We start from the raw sequence: 12,019 nt of genomic DNA, 5'->3' as shown, positions 1-12,019 counted from the left end.
CATCATCCAGCTGTCTTTCTCATTCGCCGAGAAGCATCTTGAAAGGGCAGCCTTCAACCTCACCACTGCTTTCTCTTCCCACCCGTGTTATGCCCTTACAAAGGTTTCTAGTGACTTTCTAGTGGCCAAATCCAATAGGTCCCCTTCATACCTAAACGCTCTGACACCCCTGATTTATATGATGCTGTCAGCCACTTCCTCCTTCTTATAAAATGATACCCTTGTAAAAAAAAAAAGATACCTTCTTGTAATTGCCATGATCTTACACTAGCTCAGTTCTTCTTCCAACTTCTTAGTTCTCTTCAAAGCCATTTCTTCTTCTGCCACTCCTCTGGTGAGACCTGCCTCAGCTTTCTCCTACTGTTCTCAGATTCAGCCTGGAAACTCGCAGCCGCTCCTATTTCTGCCCAAAGGTGTACGACTCCCAGGTCTTCCCTCCTGACCTTGACACTGGCACTTCCAGCTGCTTGTGGACAGAAGTAGCTGGTCGGTGTTTGTGACACAGCATCTCCTACACACGACTTTTACCTTTTAAATCTGCTTCTCTTTCTGTGTTCCCCATTTCAGTTGATGGCAACTCAGAGGAGCTATCTTTAACTTCTCCCTCTTCCCTTCCCCCAACCCCTAGCCTCCGAGGGGCCACACCACGTCACCTCCCAGCCCACCCCTCCTCCCCATTTCCAGGGTCACTGTCTTCACGGAGACCTTCCCTCTCTCTCTTTTCATTACTATAATACCCTATTGGTGTGCTGCTTCCTGCCACCAGACTGACCTTCAACCACAGCACTGAACACTTTACCCTCTCTCCAAGAAAAAAATATTCAGTAGTTCCCCATTGACTAAAAATTAAAGTTCAAGGTTATTTTTTAGCCTGGATTTCAGTGCCTTCTAGAATCTTTCTAGTCTCCTGTTACTCAGCTTCTATTCTCCAAACATAGTTCCTCTGCCTCCTAGGGACTTGTTTCCCCACACTTGGATCTTCTGCATATAATCCTCACTCTGTTTCACCTACCAAATACTACACCCCCAAAAGCCTTTCCTCCTAGTTTTCTGAAATATCTCCCACTTTTCTCTGTATCTTGATAACATTTTTCATTCTTTTTTTTTTTTTAAGTAGTCTTCACACTCAGCAAAGAGCCCAGAGCGAGGCTTGAACTTGTGACCCTGAGATCAAGACCTGAACCAATCAAGAATCAGACACATGGGGCGCCTGAGTGACTCAGTCAGTTGAGCATCTGGCTTTGGCTCAGGTCATGATCTCATGGTTTGTGGGTTTGAGCCCCTGTGTAGGGCTCTGTGCTGACAGCTAGCTCAGAGCCTGGAACCTGCTTCAGATTCTTGTGTGTGTCTCTCTCTCTGACCCCCCACTGCTCATGCTGCCTCTCTCTCTCTCTCTCTCTCAGAAATAAATAAAACATTAAAAAAACTTTTTAAAAAAGAATCAGACGCTTAACTGACTGAGTCACCCAGGCACTACTGTACCCCAATAACATTTTTCATTTTGGACATCGGTTATACCATATATACCTTTTCTTTCACCATAGTGAGACAACTTAGGTTAATCTTCCCTCCAGACTGCACAGTTCTTCAAATTGCATTCAACAAAACATTATGTAGTTTTGTTTTGCTTTGTTTTGTTTTTAAGGCATTGTAACAGCAATGAGGACTCAGAAAAGTGTAAGCTGCTGCTCTGGCTCTGGATTTTTCTAGCAGGAAAAGATGATACAGAAACGGTCACTGCACTAAGATGCGGGAAGCAGGCATGTCTTGTTGACATTTGTTTCCTCCAGGATCCTAGAGCTAGAATGAATGGCATCCTAGAGCTAGAAGAGCCTAAAAGATCATGCAATCTAAACTTCTTTTGTCCTAGCATAGAGAACTGAGACCCTGGAAGTCAGGGGCTTGCCCAAGGTCACCAGGCAGGTGACGGCAGTGCTGACCCAGGCCGTGGGCCAGGCACACTCTGCCACAGCCCACCGCGGCTCCAGCTCCTTTGCACCCTCAGGGTGGCATGCTGTGGGGTGTCACAGAAATTCAATTAGTCAGAGTTACAAACCATAGGGAACATTCTAGAAGAAATACAGTATAATCAATGGATATGTCTGATCTGAGTGGCAAAAAAATCAAGAATGATCTTAAAGGACATGTAAATGTTTCTCCTTTTGTGAATGTACTGTTTCCACAAAACTCTGCTCACCACATTGCTTCTACTTAACTTTTGTGTAATTTGTTCTTTTTAAGACTCAAATTGTCTAATGGTTAATTAAGCATAAGCATTCATCCACAGGTAAAGGGAAAAAAGATTGAACATTTTTTTAATTAAAAGTTTTTATAGTTTATTTATTTTTGAGACAGAGAGAGACAGAGCATAAGCAGGGGAGGGGCAGAGAGAGAGGGAGACACAGAATCTGAAACAGGCTCCAGACTCTGAGCTGTCAGCACAGAACCCGACACAGGGTTCGAACCCATGAACCGTGAGATCATGACTTGAGCCAAAGTCGGATGCTTAGCTGACTGAGCCACCCAGGCGCCCCTTACATTTTAAAGGTCTCATTCCTGGGGCACCTGGGTGGCTCAGTCAGTTAAGCATCGACTTCGGCTCAGGTTATGATCTCACGGTTTGTGAGTTCGAGCCCCACATAGGGCTCTGTGTGACAGCTCAGAGCCTAGAGCCCACTTTGGATTCTGTGTCTCTTTCTCTCTCTGCTCCTCCTCTGCTCATGCTCTGTCTCCATCTCTCCTTCAAAAATAAATGAACATTAAAAAAAAAATTAAAGGTCTCATGCCTGGTTTTGTATTCCTCCTATAAGTTATCAGGAAGGTTCCAGAAAAACAGCCTGATTTTTTTTCTCTAAAAAATATTATATGATTGAGATGGAATTTTATTGCTTTTTGTTTTCTTTTGTATTTTTCAAAATGCTTCTCAAAGTCATTGCCTTATTCTCAGTAGGGCTTCAAACAAAACCACATTAAAAGTCTCTTGAGGCATTTTTATCCACAGTAAAGTTCTCTTTTAAAACTGCCTTCGGGACACCTGGGTGGCTCAGTCGGTTAAGCCACCTACGTCAGCTCAGGTCATGATCTCGTGGTTCGTGGGTTCAAGCCCCGCATCGAGTTCTGTGCTGACAGCTCAGAGCCTGGAGCCTGCTTCAGATTCTGTGTCCCTCTCTCTCTGACCCTCCCCTGCTTGTACTCTGTCACCCTCTCTCTCAAAAATAAACATTAAAAAAAACCCTGCCTTTGTCCTTTTCTTTATCAATCACTCATCTCAGTAAGGTATATTATATTTATTCACACATTTTACACATTTATCTTAGAGACGTGAATGAAGCAGTCTTTATTTCATTTTCCCACATCTAAAAGCAACCATAGTATACAGATTAAACAAAACATATTCTTGTATTATCATTATCGCTACTGTAGAAAATAGAATGTCAAGGTGCTGATCATGGCTAGATCAGAATAAAGGAATGGAGAGTGTTATTACCACTCATCGAAGACCCCTAAAAAGTTTCTAAAGGTTATCAATGACTTGGTTAATTAGCTGCTCCTCCAGCAAGTCAGAAAGTTTTCCTTTTTTTCCCCCCAGTAGTAAATATATCTCACTTGGGTTTGCTTCACTGAAACCTCTATATGGCATAAGGACCTGCCTGGAGACCAAAATGGACATATTACAGGTGTTTGAGAGGCTGTAACTAAGTAACAGGTAAGGGCAGGTTTACATCGTGATCCTTCAAACTAAAAGACTCCATGCAAATCTTAAGAAAAAGTAAAGATTTGTTGTGAATCACTGCATTTATCTGTGCAGCCAGAAACACAGAAACCATTATAACTCACTGTTATAAATATTAGTAATTATATGTTTTAACATAGATTCAGCTTCCACAGGTCAAGTCATGTCCTCCAGAACCTTACAATAGAAGGTAAAATCCCAATACAATGTGCTTACTCTGTCTTCTTTCTGACACACTGAAGAAATCACACTAATTCCACCTAGAGATCATTAAAAAAAGTTTTTTAATGTTTATTAATTTTTAAGAGAGAGAAAGACTTGAGCAGAGAGAGAGGGAGACACAGAATCCGAAGCAGGCTCCAGGCTCTGAGCTGTTAGCACAGAGCCCGACACAGGGCTCAAACTTGTGAACCTTGAGGTCATGACCTGAGCTGACGTCAGTCACTTAACTGACTGAGCCAGCACCTAGAGATCATTTTTATCAGGCTTTACTCTCCACAGAACTGAGCAATAGTATTTTCTCCAAAAGATGATACACTACTAACTTACCACTGGATAGTACCTTGCAGACTACCAAGGTCTTTCATCTATACTTCTCCTGTGAAACAGTACAGAGGAGGAAGCTGAGTTGCTGTCAGGCTAAGAAATGTTTGCTCTGTCACCGAGCTAGTAAATGAGGGAGCAAGGGAGGGTATAGAAAGGGACACAGCAGCCTGGGGTTTAGGGTCACACTCCGCATTGAATCACAGCTCAACTAATCATGGCAACACAAACGTGGGCAAGGCCTCATTAAAAAAAAAAGTTTATTTATTTATATATTTTGAGAGAGAGAGAGAGAGAGAGCACGTGCACACACAAGGCGGGGGAAGGAGCAGGGAGAGAAAGGGAGAGAGAGAATCCCAAGCAGTCTCTATGCTGTCAGCACGGAGCTCAACTTGGGACTCCAATCTCAGGACCCGTGAGATCATGCCCTAAGGCGAAATCAGGAGTCTGACGTTTAACTGACTGAGTTACCCAGGCGCCTCTCATTATTTCTAACCACAAAATATGTGTAATATCCACCTCACAGATTTATGAGACTTTAAAGGGCAACATGTAAAAAGCACGCAAAAAAGCTCCTGGCACACAAAAGATATTCCTTGAACATTAACTCCCCTCAGTTGATACATCTGTAAAAAGGAGGCACTAAAACCTATCTCATGAGGCCAGTGTGGGGGGGTGACATCATACCCAGTTTTCCCTCCCTTGGGTGTCGGGGCCCCACTCCCCACCGCCATACAGGACTGCCTCTGTGGAAAGGTCAACCCAGGATATCAGAAAACAGTGTTAGAGGGAAGCCTGGGTGGTTCAGTCAGTTAAGCCTCCAACTCTTGGTTTCAGCTCAGGTCATGATCTACCAGTTCAGGAGTTTGAGCCTTGTATCTGGGCTTTGAGCTGTCAGCACAGAGCCCCTTCTGATCCTGTCTGCCTCTCTCCCTGCCTCTACCCCTCCCCTGCTCGTTCTCTCTGTCTCTCTCAAAATAAATAAACTTAAAAAAAAAAAAAACAGCTTTAGAGAGACGAAGTTTACCTTCGTAGGTTAACAAGCACTTGACATAGCTACTGAATTCATAATAGTTTCTAAGACAAAAATGACCAGAATTAAATGTTTTTCAAAGACTTTTGAGAACAAAGCCAAAGTCACTAGGTAATTTCAGTACATCTAGAAACCCTCATGGGGATGAAAGTTTGAGAACATACCAACTTCAATCCGTCCTGTTTCACCATCTATGCATTTCCTTTTTTTTTTTTGTTAAGTCAGGGGTCTCACTTTAATTTAACCAAAGGTTAGGTGGAGTGAGAAGGGGGGGGAAGAAAAATGAAAAACCAGTGGATAAAAGCAACTGAGAGGAAAATAAGTTTTCATACAAATCTGAGTTCTGGCACACTAACATGTTATTATTTCCTAAATGCTACGAAGTTTCCAAATGGCCACTCTTTGACAAAACCGTAAGTATCAAATACAGCACGTGGTCCACAGCGTGCGCGGGTCTAGCCGCAGGCTCTGGCGCATGCGTGTGCTCCAGTGCCAGCTTGGAGTCTCCTTCACCCAAAGTGGCGCTGTCACTTAAATTCTAAATACAACTCCCCAAGGAAGGGATGCAGGAAAACCTCTCGTCTTAAGATCTGTCTTTTATTTATTCATTTTTGGAAAGTTCTTCTTTGGTGAAGGTTGGCTTGAATTCAATAGTTATGTACATAACGTACCCATAGCGCCGACTGGGAAATTCCAATCGCCCTCTTTAGAGTGAGGCGCTCAGGATCCAGTACAGCGGGCATTTGAGAAGTACCGTAGGAGTTTCCTTAATAAGCACCTTAGAGTTTGCAGGCACATAAGCAATTAGGGGCTGAGTCAGGGGGTGCGCAGCCAGAAGGTCAGAATACATTTTCGCCCCACTAAAACACTCCTTTCTTTTCCCTAAGGTTTAGGCCTGGAGGGGGTAAAAAAAACACCCCCAAAAAACCCCAGATCAATAATGCAAGCCCCCCTGGGAGGGACTCCGGGGCGGCGCGCGCGCGCGCTAGCTNTGGCGCTCCAGCAGCTGCTGCAGATGCCGGATGTAGCCGATGGCGGCGCGGAGCGTCTGCACCTTGCTGAGCCGCCGCTCGGCCAGCTCGCGGGGCAGGTGGTCGCGCAGGCGCGCGTACCCCTCGTTGACGCAGCGCACCCGCTGCCGCTCGCGCTCGTTGCGCCTGCGGAGGAAGGCGGGCCCGAAGGCGCAGTCCCGGGGCGCCCGCTGCCAGCACGCGGCGTCCCTGAAGGGCTCCCCCGAGGGGAGGCGGGGCGGGGTCCCCGGCAGGTCCGGGGGCTCCGTGCGGAGGTCGCACGACCGCAGAGGCAGCAGTCCGGCCGGCTTACGTTTCTCCATCCCTCGCCGGAAAGCCAACAAATCACGGAAGAGACTGATCTCTTAGAAGACGAGACTTCAGATCTTTAAAGCGTAGACGCCGGTCCCTTCAGACAGCCTGGCACGGCCGGGCTGTCTTTTAATTTCTGGTTCCAGGACAGGCTTCACGGAAACTTTGCAGGATTTCCTGAATTCATGGCACTACTCGATCGTTTTTATAAAGATCCAGACGGAGGTGATAAGCAAAGATTTAGGACCTCCTAATCCGCACTTCAAACCCTGTCTTCCCCTCTGATCTTCTTCTTTCAAAAGATGACAAAAGAGGTCCCTCTGCTCGGTCCCCTAGCCTGGAAATGTGAGCGCACACCAAACAGAGTAATCTTTCAGAATCGCCCAAGCTTTGCAATTACCGTAATCCACCGCTCTGGGTCTTCACGAGCATAGGAATCTTCCAGGTTTAAAAAGAGCCCCTCCCAGGAACCAAAAGACCTGGCGGCTGAGCGAAAGTTTACCAAAAGCTTTCTCCTTGGAAATCAAAACTTGACTGTCCTTTGTGGTTTCCGGCTTTCAGGGCTAATGGAAAGAGCTTTCAGACGGTGTGCAAACTTACACTTGCTCTTCCATTTCTGTGGAGGTGGAGGGAAGACCTCATCAAAGGAATGACTGCTCCCTTGTGGTTATAAGATCTGTCAAGTAAAGGAAAGGAGGACCTCCGGGGAGGTTTGAGGGTTTTCTTCTCCAAAACCGAATCTTTTAAAAACCCAGTTAGACATGTTTTGAAGAGAAGAGGAAAGGAATATACCTTAGCAACGAACAGAAGGGTCCCAATGTTATGCTCCCGCTTATGTTGAACGCAGGAGGCTTTATGGATTTGTGCTACTTTTTAAGAGCACATCAAAAGGTTGAACAGTAACAAACACTTTCAGCCAGTTATTTCTCACAGTGCTTACTGTAAACACAGGTTAAACACTGCTTCCCCACCTCTTCTAATCCCACCCAGGATAGAAGAGCATTTTTCCATAGTGCAAAGAGTGTATTTCTATTGTGTTCTTCTTTTTGTCTTAAAAAAACAAAGATGCAATTTATTTTCTCCCTTGGGGGCAGGAAAGCAACATTTGAAAGGTGGAGAGCCCCAATTCCAAGGATCAAGGATGATAGCTTTGAAGACTTGTCTTTTTAACACACAACCGAAAAAAAAAACAACAACAACAATAATTAAACCATGTTGGTGAAGGGCTTTGAAGATGAAAGTGTCATTAAAAATCCAGCGGTGGTTAATGTCAAAAAATGTGTTATCACGCTGAAAATCAGATTTCTTGTTCTGCAAACCAGCACATTAAAGGCAGCTTCTACTTTTAAAAGTCCAACTTAAAAACAAGAGAATCAAAAACGCCCTACGTTTACAATCAGACTTTTTGCCTGTTCCTCAGGAGCCGGGGTGTCGCCCTAACATGTTTTTTTGACAAGTGCTGGGCTTACCTGTTTACCCTAAATGATCTGCCTCCAGCAACTGCAAAAACACCTCCATCAAGGCAAATAAAATAGAAATAATGATTCCTTTTAGGCATTAGTTAGTCACATTTTAAAAACTTCCTGGGGGGCTTGTGCCAGCAAACACCCTAATATGTCACCTTGATTTCTCAGTAGAGTTGAGAACAACCCATAGCAAAGTCCTTCCTGTTGGGAGACAAGCCCACCACAGAGGTAGAAAGACAATGAGACCACAAGGTGCTTTGGGCCATTAAGGATTTTGGCCTTTGTTCTAAGAGTGGAAGGGAAGTAAATGATGTAGTTTAAGCAGAAAGTTGACATGGTAAGTTTTTGATTTTAAAAAACATTACTCTAGGGGCGCCTGGGTGGCCCAGTCGGTTGAGCATCTGACTTCAGCTCAGGTCGTGATCTTACTGCTCATGAGTTCAAGCCTCGCATTGGGCTCTGTGTTGACAGCTCAGAGCCTAGAGCCTACTTTGGTTTCTGTGTCTCCTTTCTGCCCCTCCCCTGCACTCTCTCTCTCTCTCTCTCTCTCTTAAAAATAAATAAATATTAAACATTTTTTAAAATTACTCTATCTGCAGACTGGAGAATAGACTAGAAGTGAGGAAAAGGGAAAAACAGATAAGATATGCCATCTTTCATCCTCAGATTGGAAAATGTAAACAATTGTTAACATCCTGGGTAGGCAAGAATTTGGAGAAGGGGCAGAAGCATAACTACTACAAGCTTTTGGGGAAATAACTATTAAAATTAATAGTGTACGTCACATGTGCTTTGACAGGAGATACTAATAAATAAATGCACTGGTGCGAATTTATATGCACAATAATATCTATTGCAGCATTGTTTGTAGTGATTTTTAGAAGGTAAAAAAATGGAACAGCCTGAATGTCCACCAATTGAGAGAGGGCTAGGTGCACCTTGGTGGCTCAGTTGGCAGAGCGTCTGACTCTTGATTTTGGCTCATATCTCACAGTTCATGAGATCAAGCCTCATGCCAGGCTCTTCCCTAACAACGTGGAGCCTGCTCGGGATTCTCTCCTCTCTCTCTCTCTCTCTCTCTCTCTCTCTCTTTCTCTCTGCCCCTCCCCGTCTCCCACTCTCTGTCAAAACAAATAAACATTTTTAAAAAATAGAGAGAGGGCAAGGCATCTGGGTGGCTGAGTCGGTTAAGCCTCCAACTTCAGCTCAGGTCATGATCTTATGGTTCATGAGTTTGATCCCCGTGTGGGGCTCTGTGCTGACACCTCAGAGCCTGGAGCCTGCTTTGGATTCTGTGTCTCCCCCTCTCTCTCCCTCTTGATTTCTCCCTCTCTCTCTGTCTCAAAAATAAATAAACATTAAAAAATTTAAAAGCAAAAATAAGTAGAGAGAAGGCTAATACTTTAAGAATATTATGCTATTATTAAAAATGAGTTAAAGCTATATATAAGAACTTGCAGAGCTATACATAATGTGTTAAGTGAAAAAAAGCAAATTGAAGGATAATATATGTGATGTGAATTTAAAAAAAACTATGCTACATGACATATATGTCTTTATATGTGTTTATGTGCACACAGAGAGGTGGAAAGATTCATGGTAAATTTATCTCATTCGTTGCCTAAAAAGGTGGCATTGGAGAGAAGGGGTATCATTCATTTTTCTTTATGGATCTCTCTGCTGTTTAATTTGTTACAAAAAGCACATATTACTTTTGTGATTTTTTTAATCTAGTGAGGTTTAAAGTAATAAGACAACATGTAGAGAAAACACAAATGATATCCTGATTTGACCCAAAGCAACAGACTTATCATCATAATGTAAAGGTCTTGGGCCAGGTTTTCGGGCTCCTTATAAATTCTGTCTCTGAGGAATAATATCTACAAGACTTTTTTTACTTACTAAAATGGCATCAGAAAAAGTCAGATCATGGTTCTCTATTCATCCTTAATAGGGTCCAAGTAATGTTATGAAGTATCTACCTGGTCATAAAGAATGCGGTTAGTCTTCCTTAGGCTTTTCCAAAGTGCAAGTGCATTTGAAACAAGTAGGTTCTTCAGTGAGAGAAGCATTGTTTGTTTCATAATGTGAAGTGGGGAGGGGCTGTGTTCTTGTCACCTAAGAGATCAAAAGAGGAGGTTCAGACTCCCCATGGCTCTGGTCAGTTTTGACCCAGACAAAAGTTCTCTCCCACTTTAAAGTTGCCTCACATCAAGATCAAGTCTAGGTATGTTATAGTTATGTCTAGATCAAGGGACAGATATACTCAACCTCCGAGGACCCTTGGAACTACGTTTGGTTGTCCTACTCGGATCTGCCTGTGAAAGGGGAAATGGGGATTCACTAAAGACTGGGCTCAGCAGATTCAAAGATATCTCTAAGGCCAAGGTAGGCTTCCACCCCTACAAGTCAGGCAGGCCCCTCGCCAGCTGTTTGAAACACGTGAGATGAAGGGTTACATTGACTCTTCTTCTGAAATGTTTGACATCACATTATAGATTCTGTTTCCCTAGGCTGGTGCCACAGAGGTATACATACCTGTCTGTCCCCATACCTGCAGTTTGCATCAGCTGCCATAAGGGGAAACAGGAAACGTGTTATGACCTCATGATAGAAATAAGATTTCTCACAGGTGCAGATAACTGAATCTCAAACTGATCGTGGAATCCGATGCTATTCAGTTAGTCCTGTTCTACATAGCTCAGGCATAAGCTTTCCGTATTATCATGTGCAACATCCTCCAGGGGTATGCTTAGATACAACTAAACACTGAGACTCATTAAGACTACATGGGGGCCACACTTGGTGTCAGATTCACTTGGAAGGATATAGGTCAGGAACAGCGCTTGGACCAGGGCAGAATTAGGCATTCCACCTCCCCGGGAGTCCTTGCGCTAATCGGTGCAGCAGTCCATCCAGGCACTTCTCCCAAACCCCGTGGAGCCAAGTGACAGCTCAGATGCAAGGAAAGAAGACTCACATCAGAACCACGTGGCCAGCTGCCTGACTTAGAAGTTGCATACCCCCCAGGAGCCACTACTTCTTGTAATGACGCCACAGGTATGGCTTCCAGGGACCTTGCCAGGGGCCAGTGAAAGAGGCTTCACACTCAGGAGTCCAGAGCTGTGCTCCTCCATCCGGTATTTATAGTTGTGCCGGTCCAGATGCAATCTACCAATCAGGTGATTGCTTTAATCTAAGTTAAGGTTGCTTAATGACATAGCTGGCATTCTCTCTTTATCAGGTTTCAGAGGACCAGGAAACAAAGTTAACTGAAGGTCAAATTGTCATGCAGAGGGGTAAAATGTTCATGAATCCTTTATCCGCACCATTCCATTCTATTTTAAAGATAATTTATAGCAAGAGGGGCACGTGGGTGGCTCAGTCGCTTAAGCGTCCAACTTGGGCTCAGGTCATGATCTCACAGTTCGTGGGTTTGAGCCCCATGTTGGGCTCTGTGCTGACAGCTCAGAGCCTGGAGCCTGCTTTGGATTCTGTGTCTCCCTCTCTCTCCTCCCCTCCCCTGCTTGCACTGTGTGTGTGTGTGTGTGTGTGTGTGTGTGTCTCAAAAAATAAATAAACATTAAAAAAAGATAATTTACAGCAAGATTTAAAGAAACGCAAATATTTAGGTACAATTTATTCCCAGCTTTTCCATCCTTGTTAATCATTATTTGTATGTTAACTTTGTCTATGCAGTCTTTTGTCATACAACAATAGTAAAATCTTGCTGTAGTCAAATACATTCATCCTTTCCTTATGGTTTTGTCTTTTTTTTTTCCTCTCTCTCTTCTTTAAGGCTTCCTTCTCCTGATACAAATTTCAGAAAGCCTTTCCTTATATATGTCTGGCATCTCGATGTGAATTAGAGAAAGGGCACAAATGCAAAACTCAGAGAATGGATGGCTGACCGCATAATTCA

General features: G+C 43.9%; 1 protein-coding gene across 1 annotated transcript; it reads right to left on the bottom strand.

Annotated features, from left to right (window-relative positions):
* Window positions 1–6,294: 6,294 nt before the first annotated feature.
* Window positions 6,295–6,659, bottom strand: ASCL4 (achaete-scute family bHLH transcription factor 4). The gene has a single exon (XM_077761966.1). It carries the CDS (start codon window positions 6,640–6,642, stop codon window positions 6,295–6,297), a length of 348 nt encoding a protein of 115 aa, XP_077618092.1. The 5' UTR covers window positions 6,643–6,659.
* Window positions 6,660–12,019: the final 5,360 nt, after the last annotated feature.

Source organism: Crocuta crocuta, unplaced genomic scaffold, assembly GCF_008692635.1.
Source record: "Crocuta crocuta isolate KB4526 unplaced genomic scaffold, BGI_CrCroc_1.0 scaffold193, whole genome shotgun sequence".
In the NCBI taxonomy this organism is placed as follows: domain Eukaryota; kingdom Metazoa; phylum Chordata; class Mammalia; order Carnivora; family Hyaenidae; genus Crocuta; species Crocuta crocuta.
This window is presented reverse-complemented; position numbering and strand designations above follow the sequence as displayed.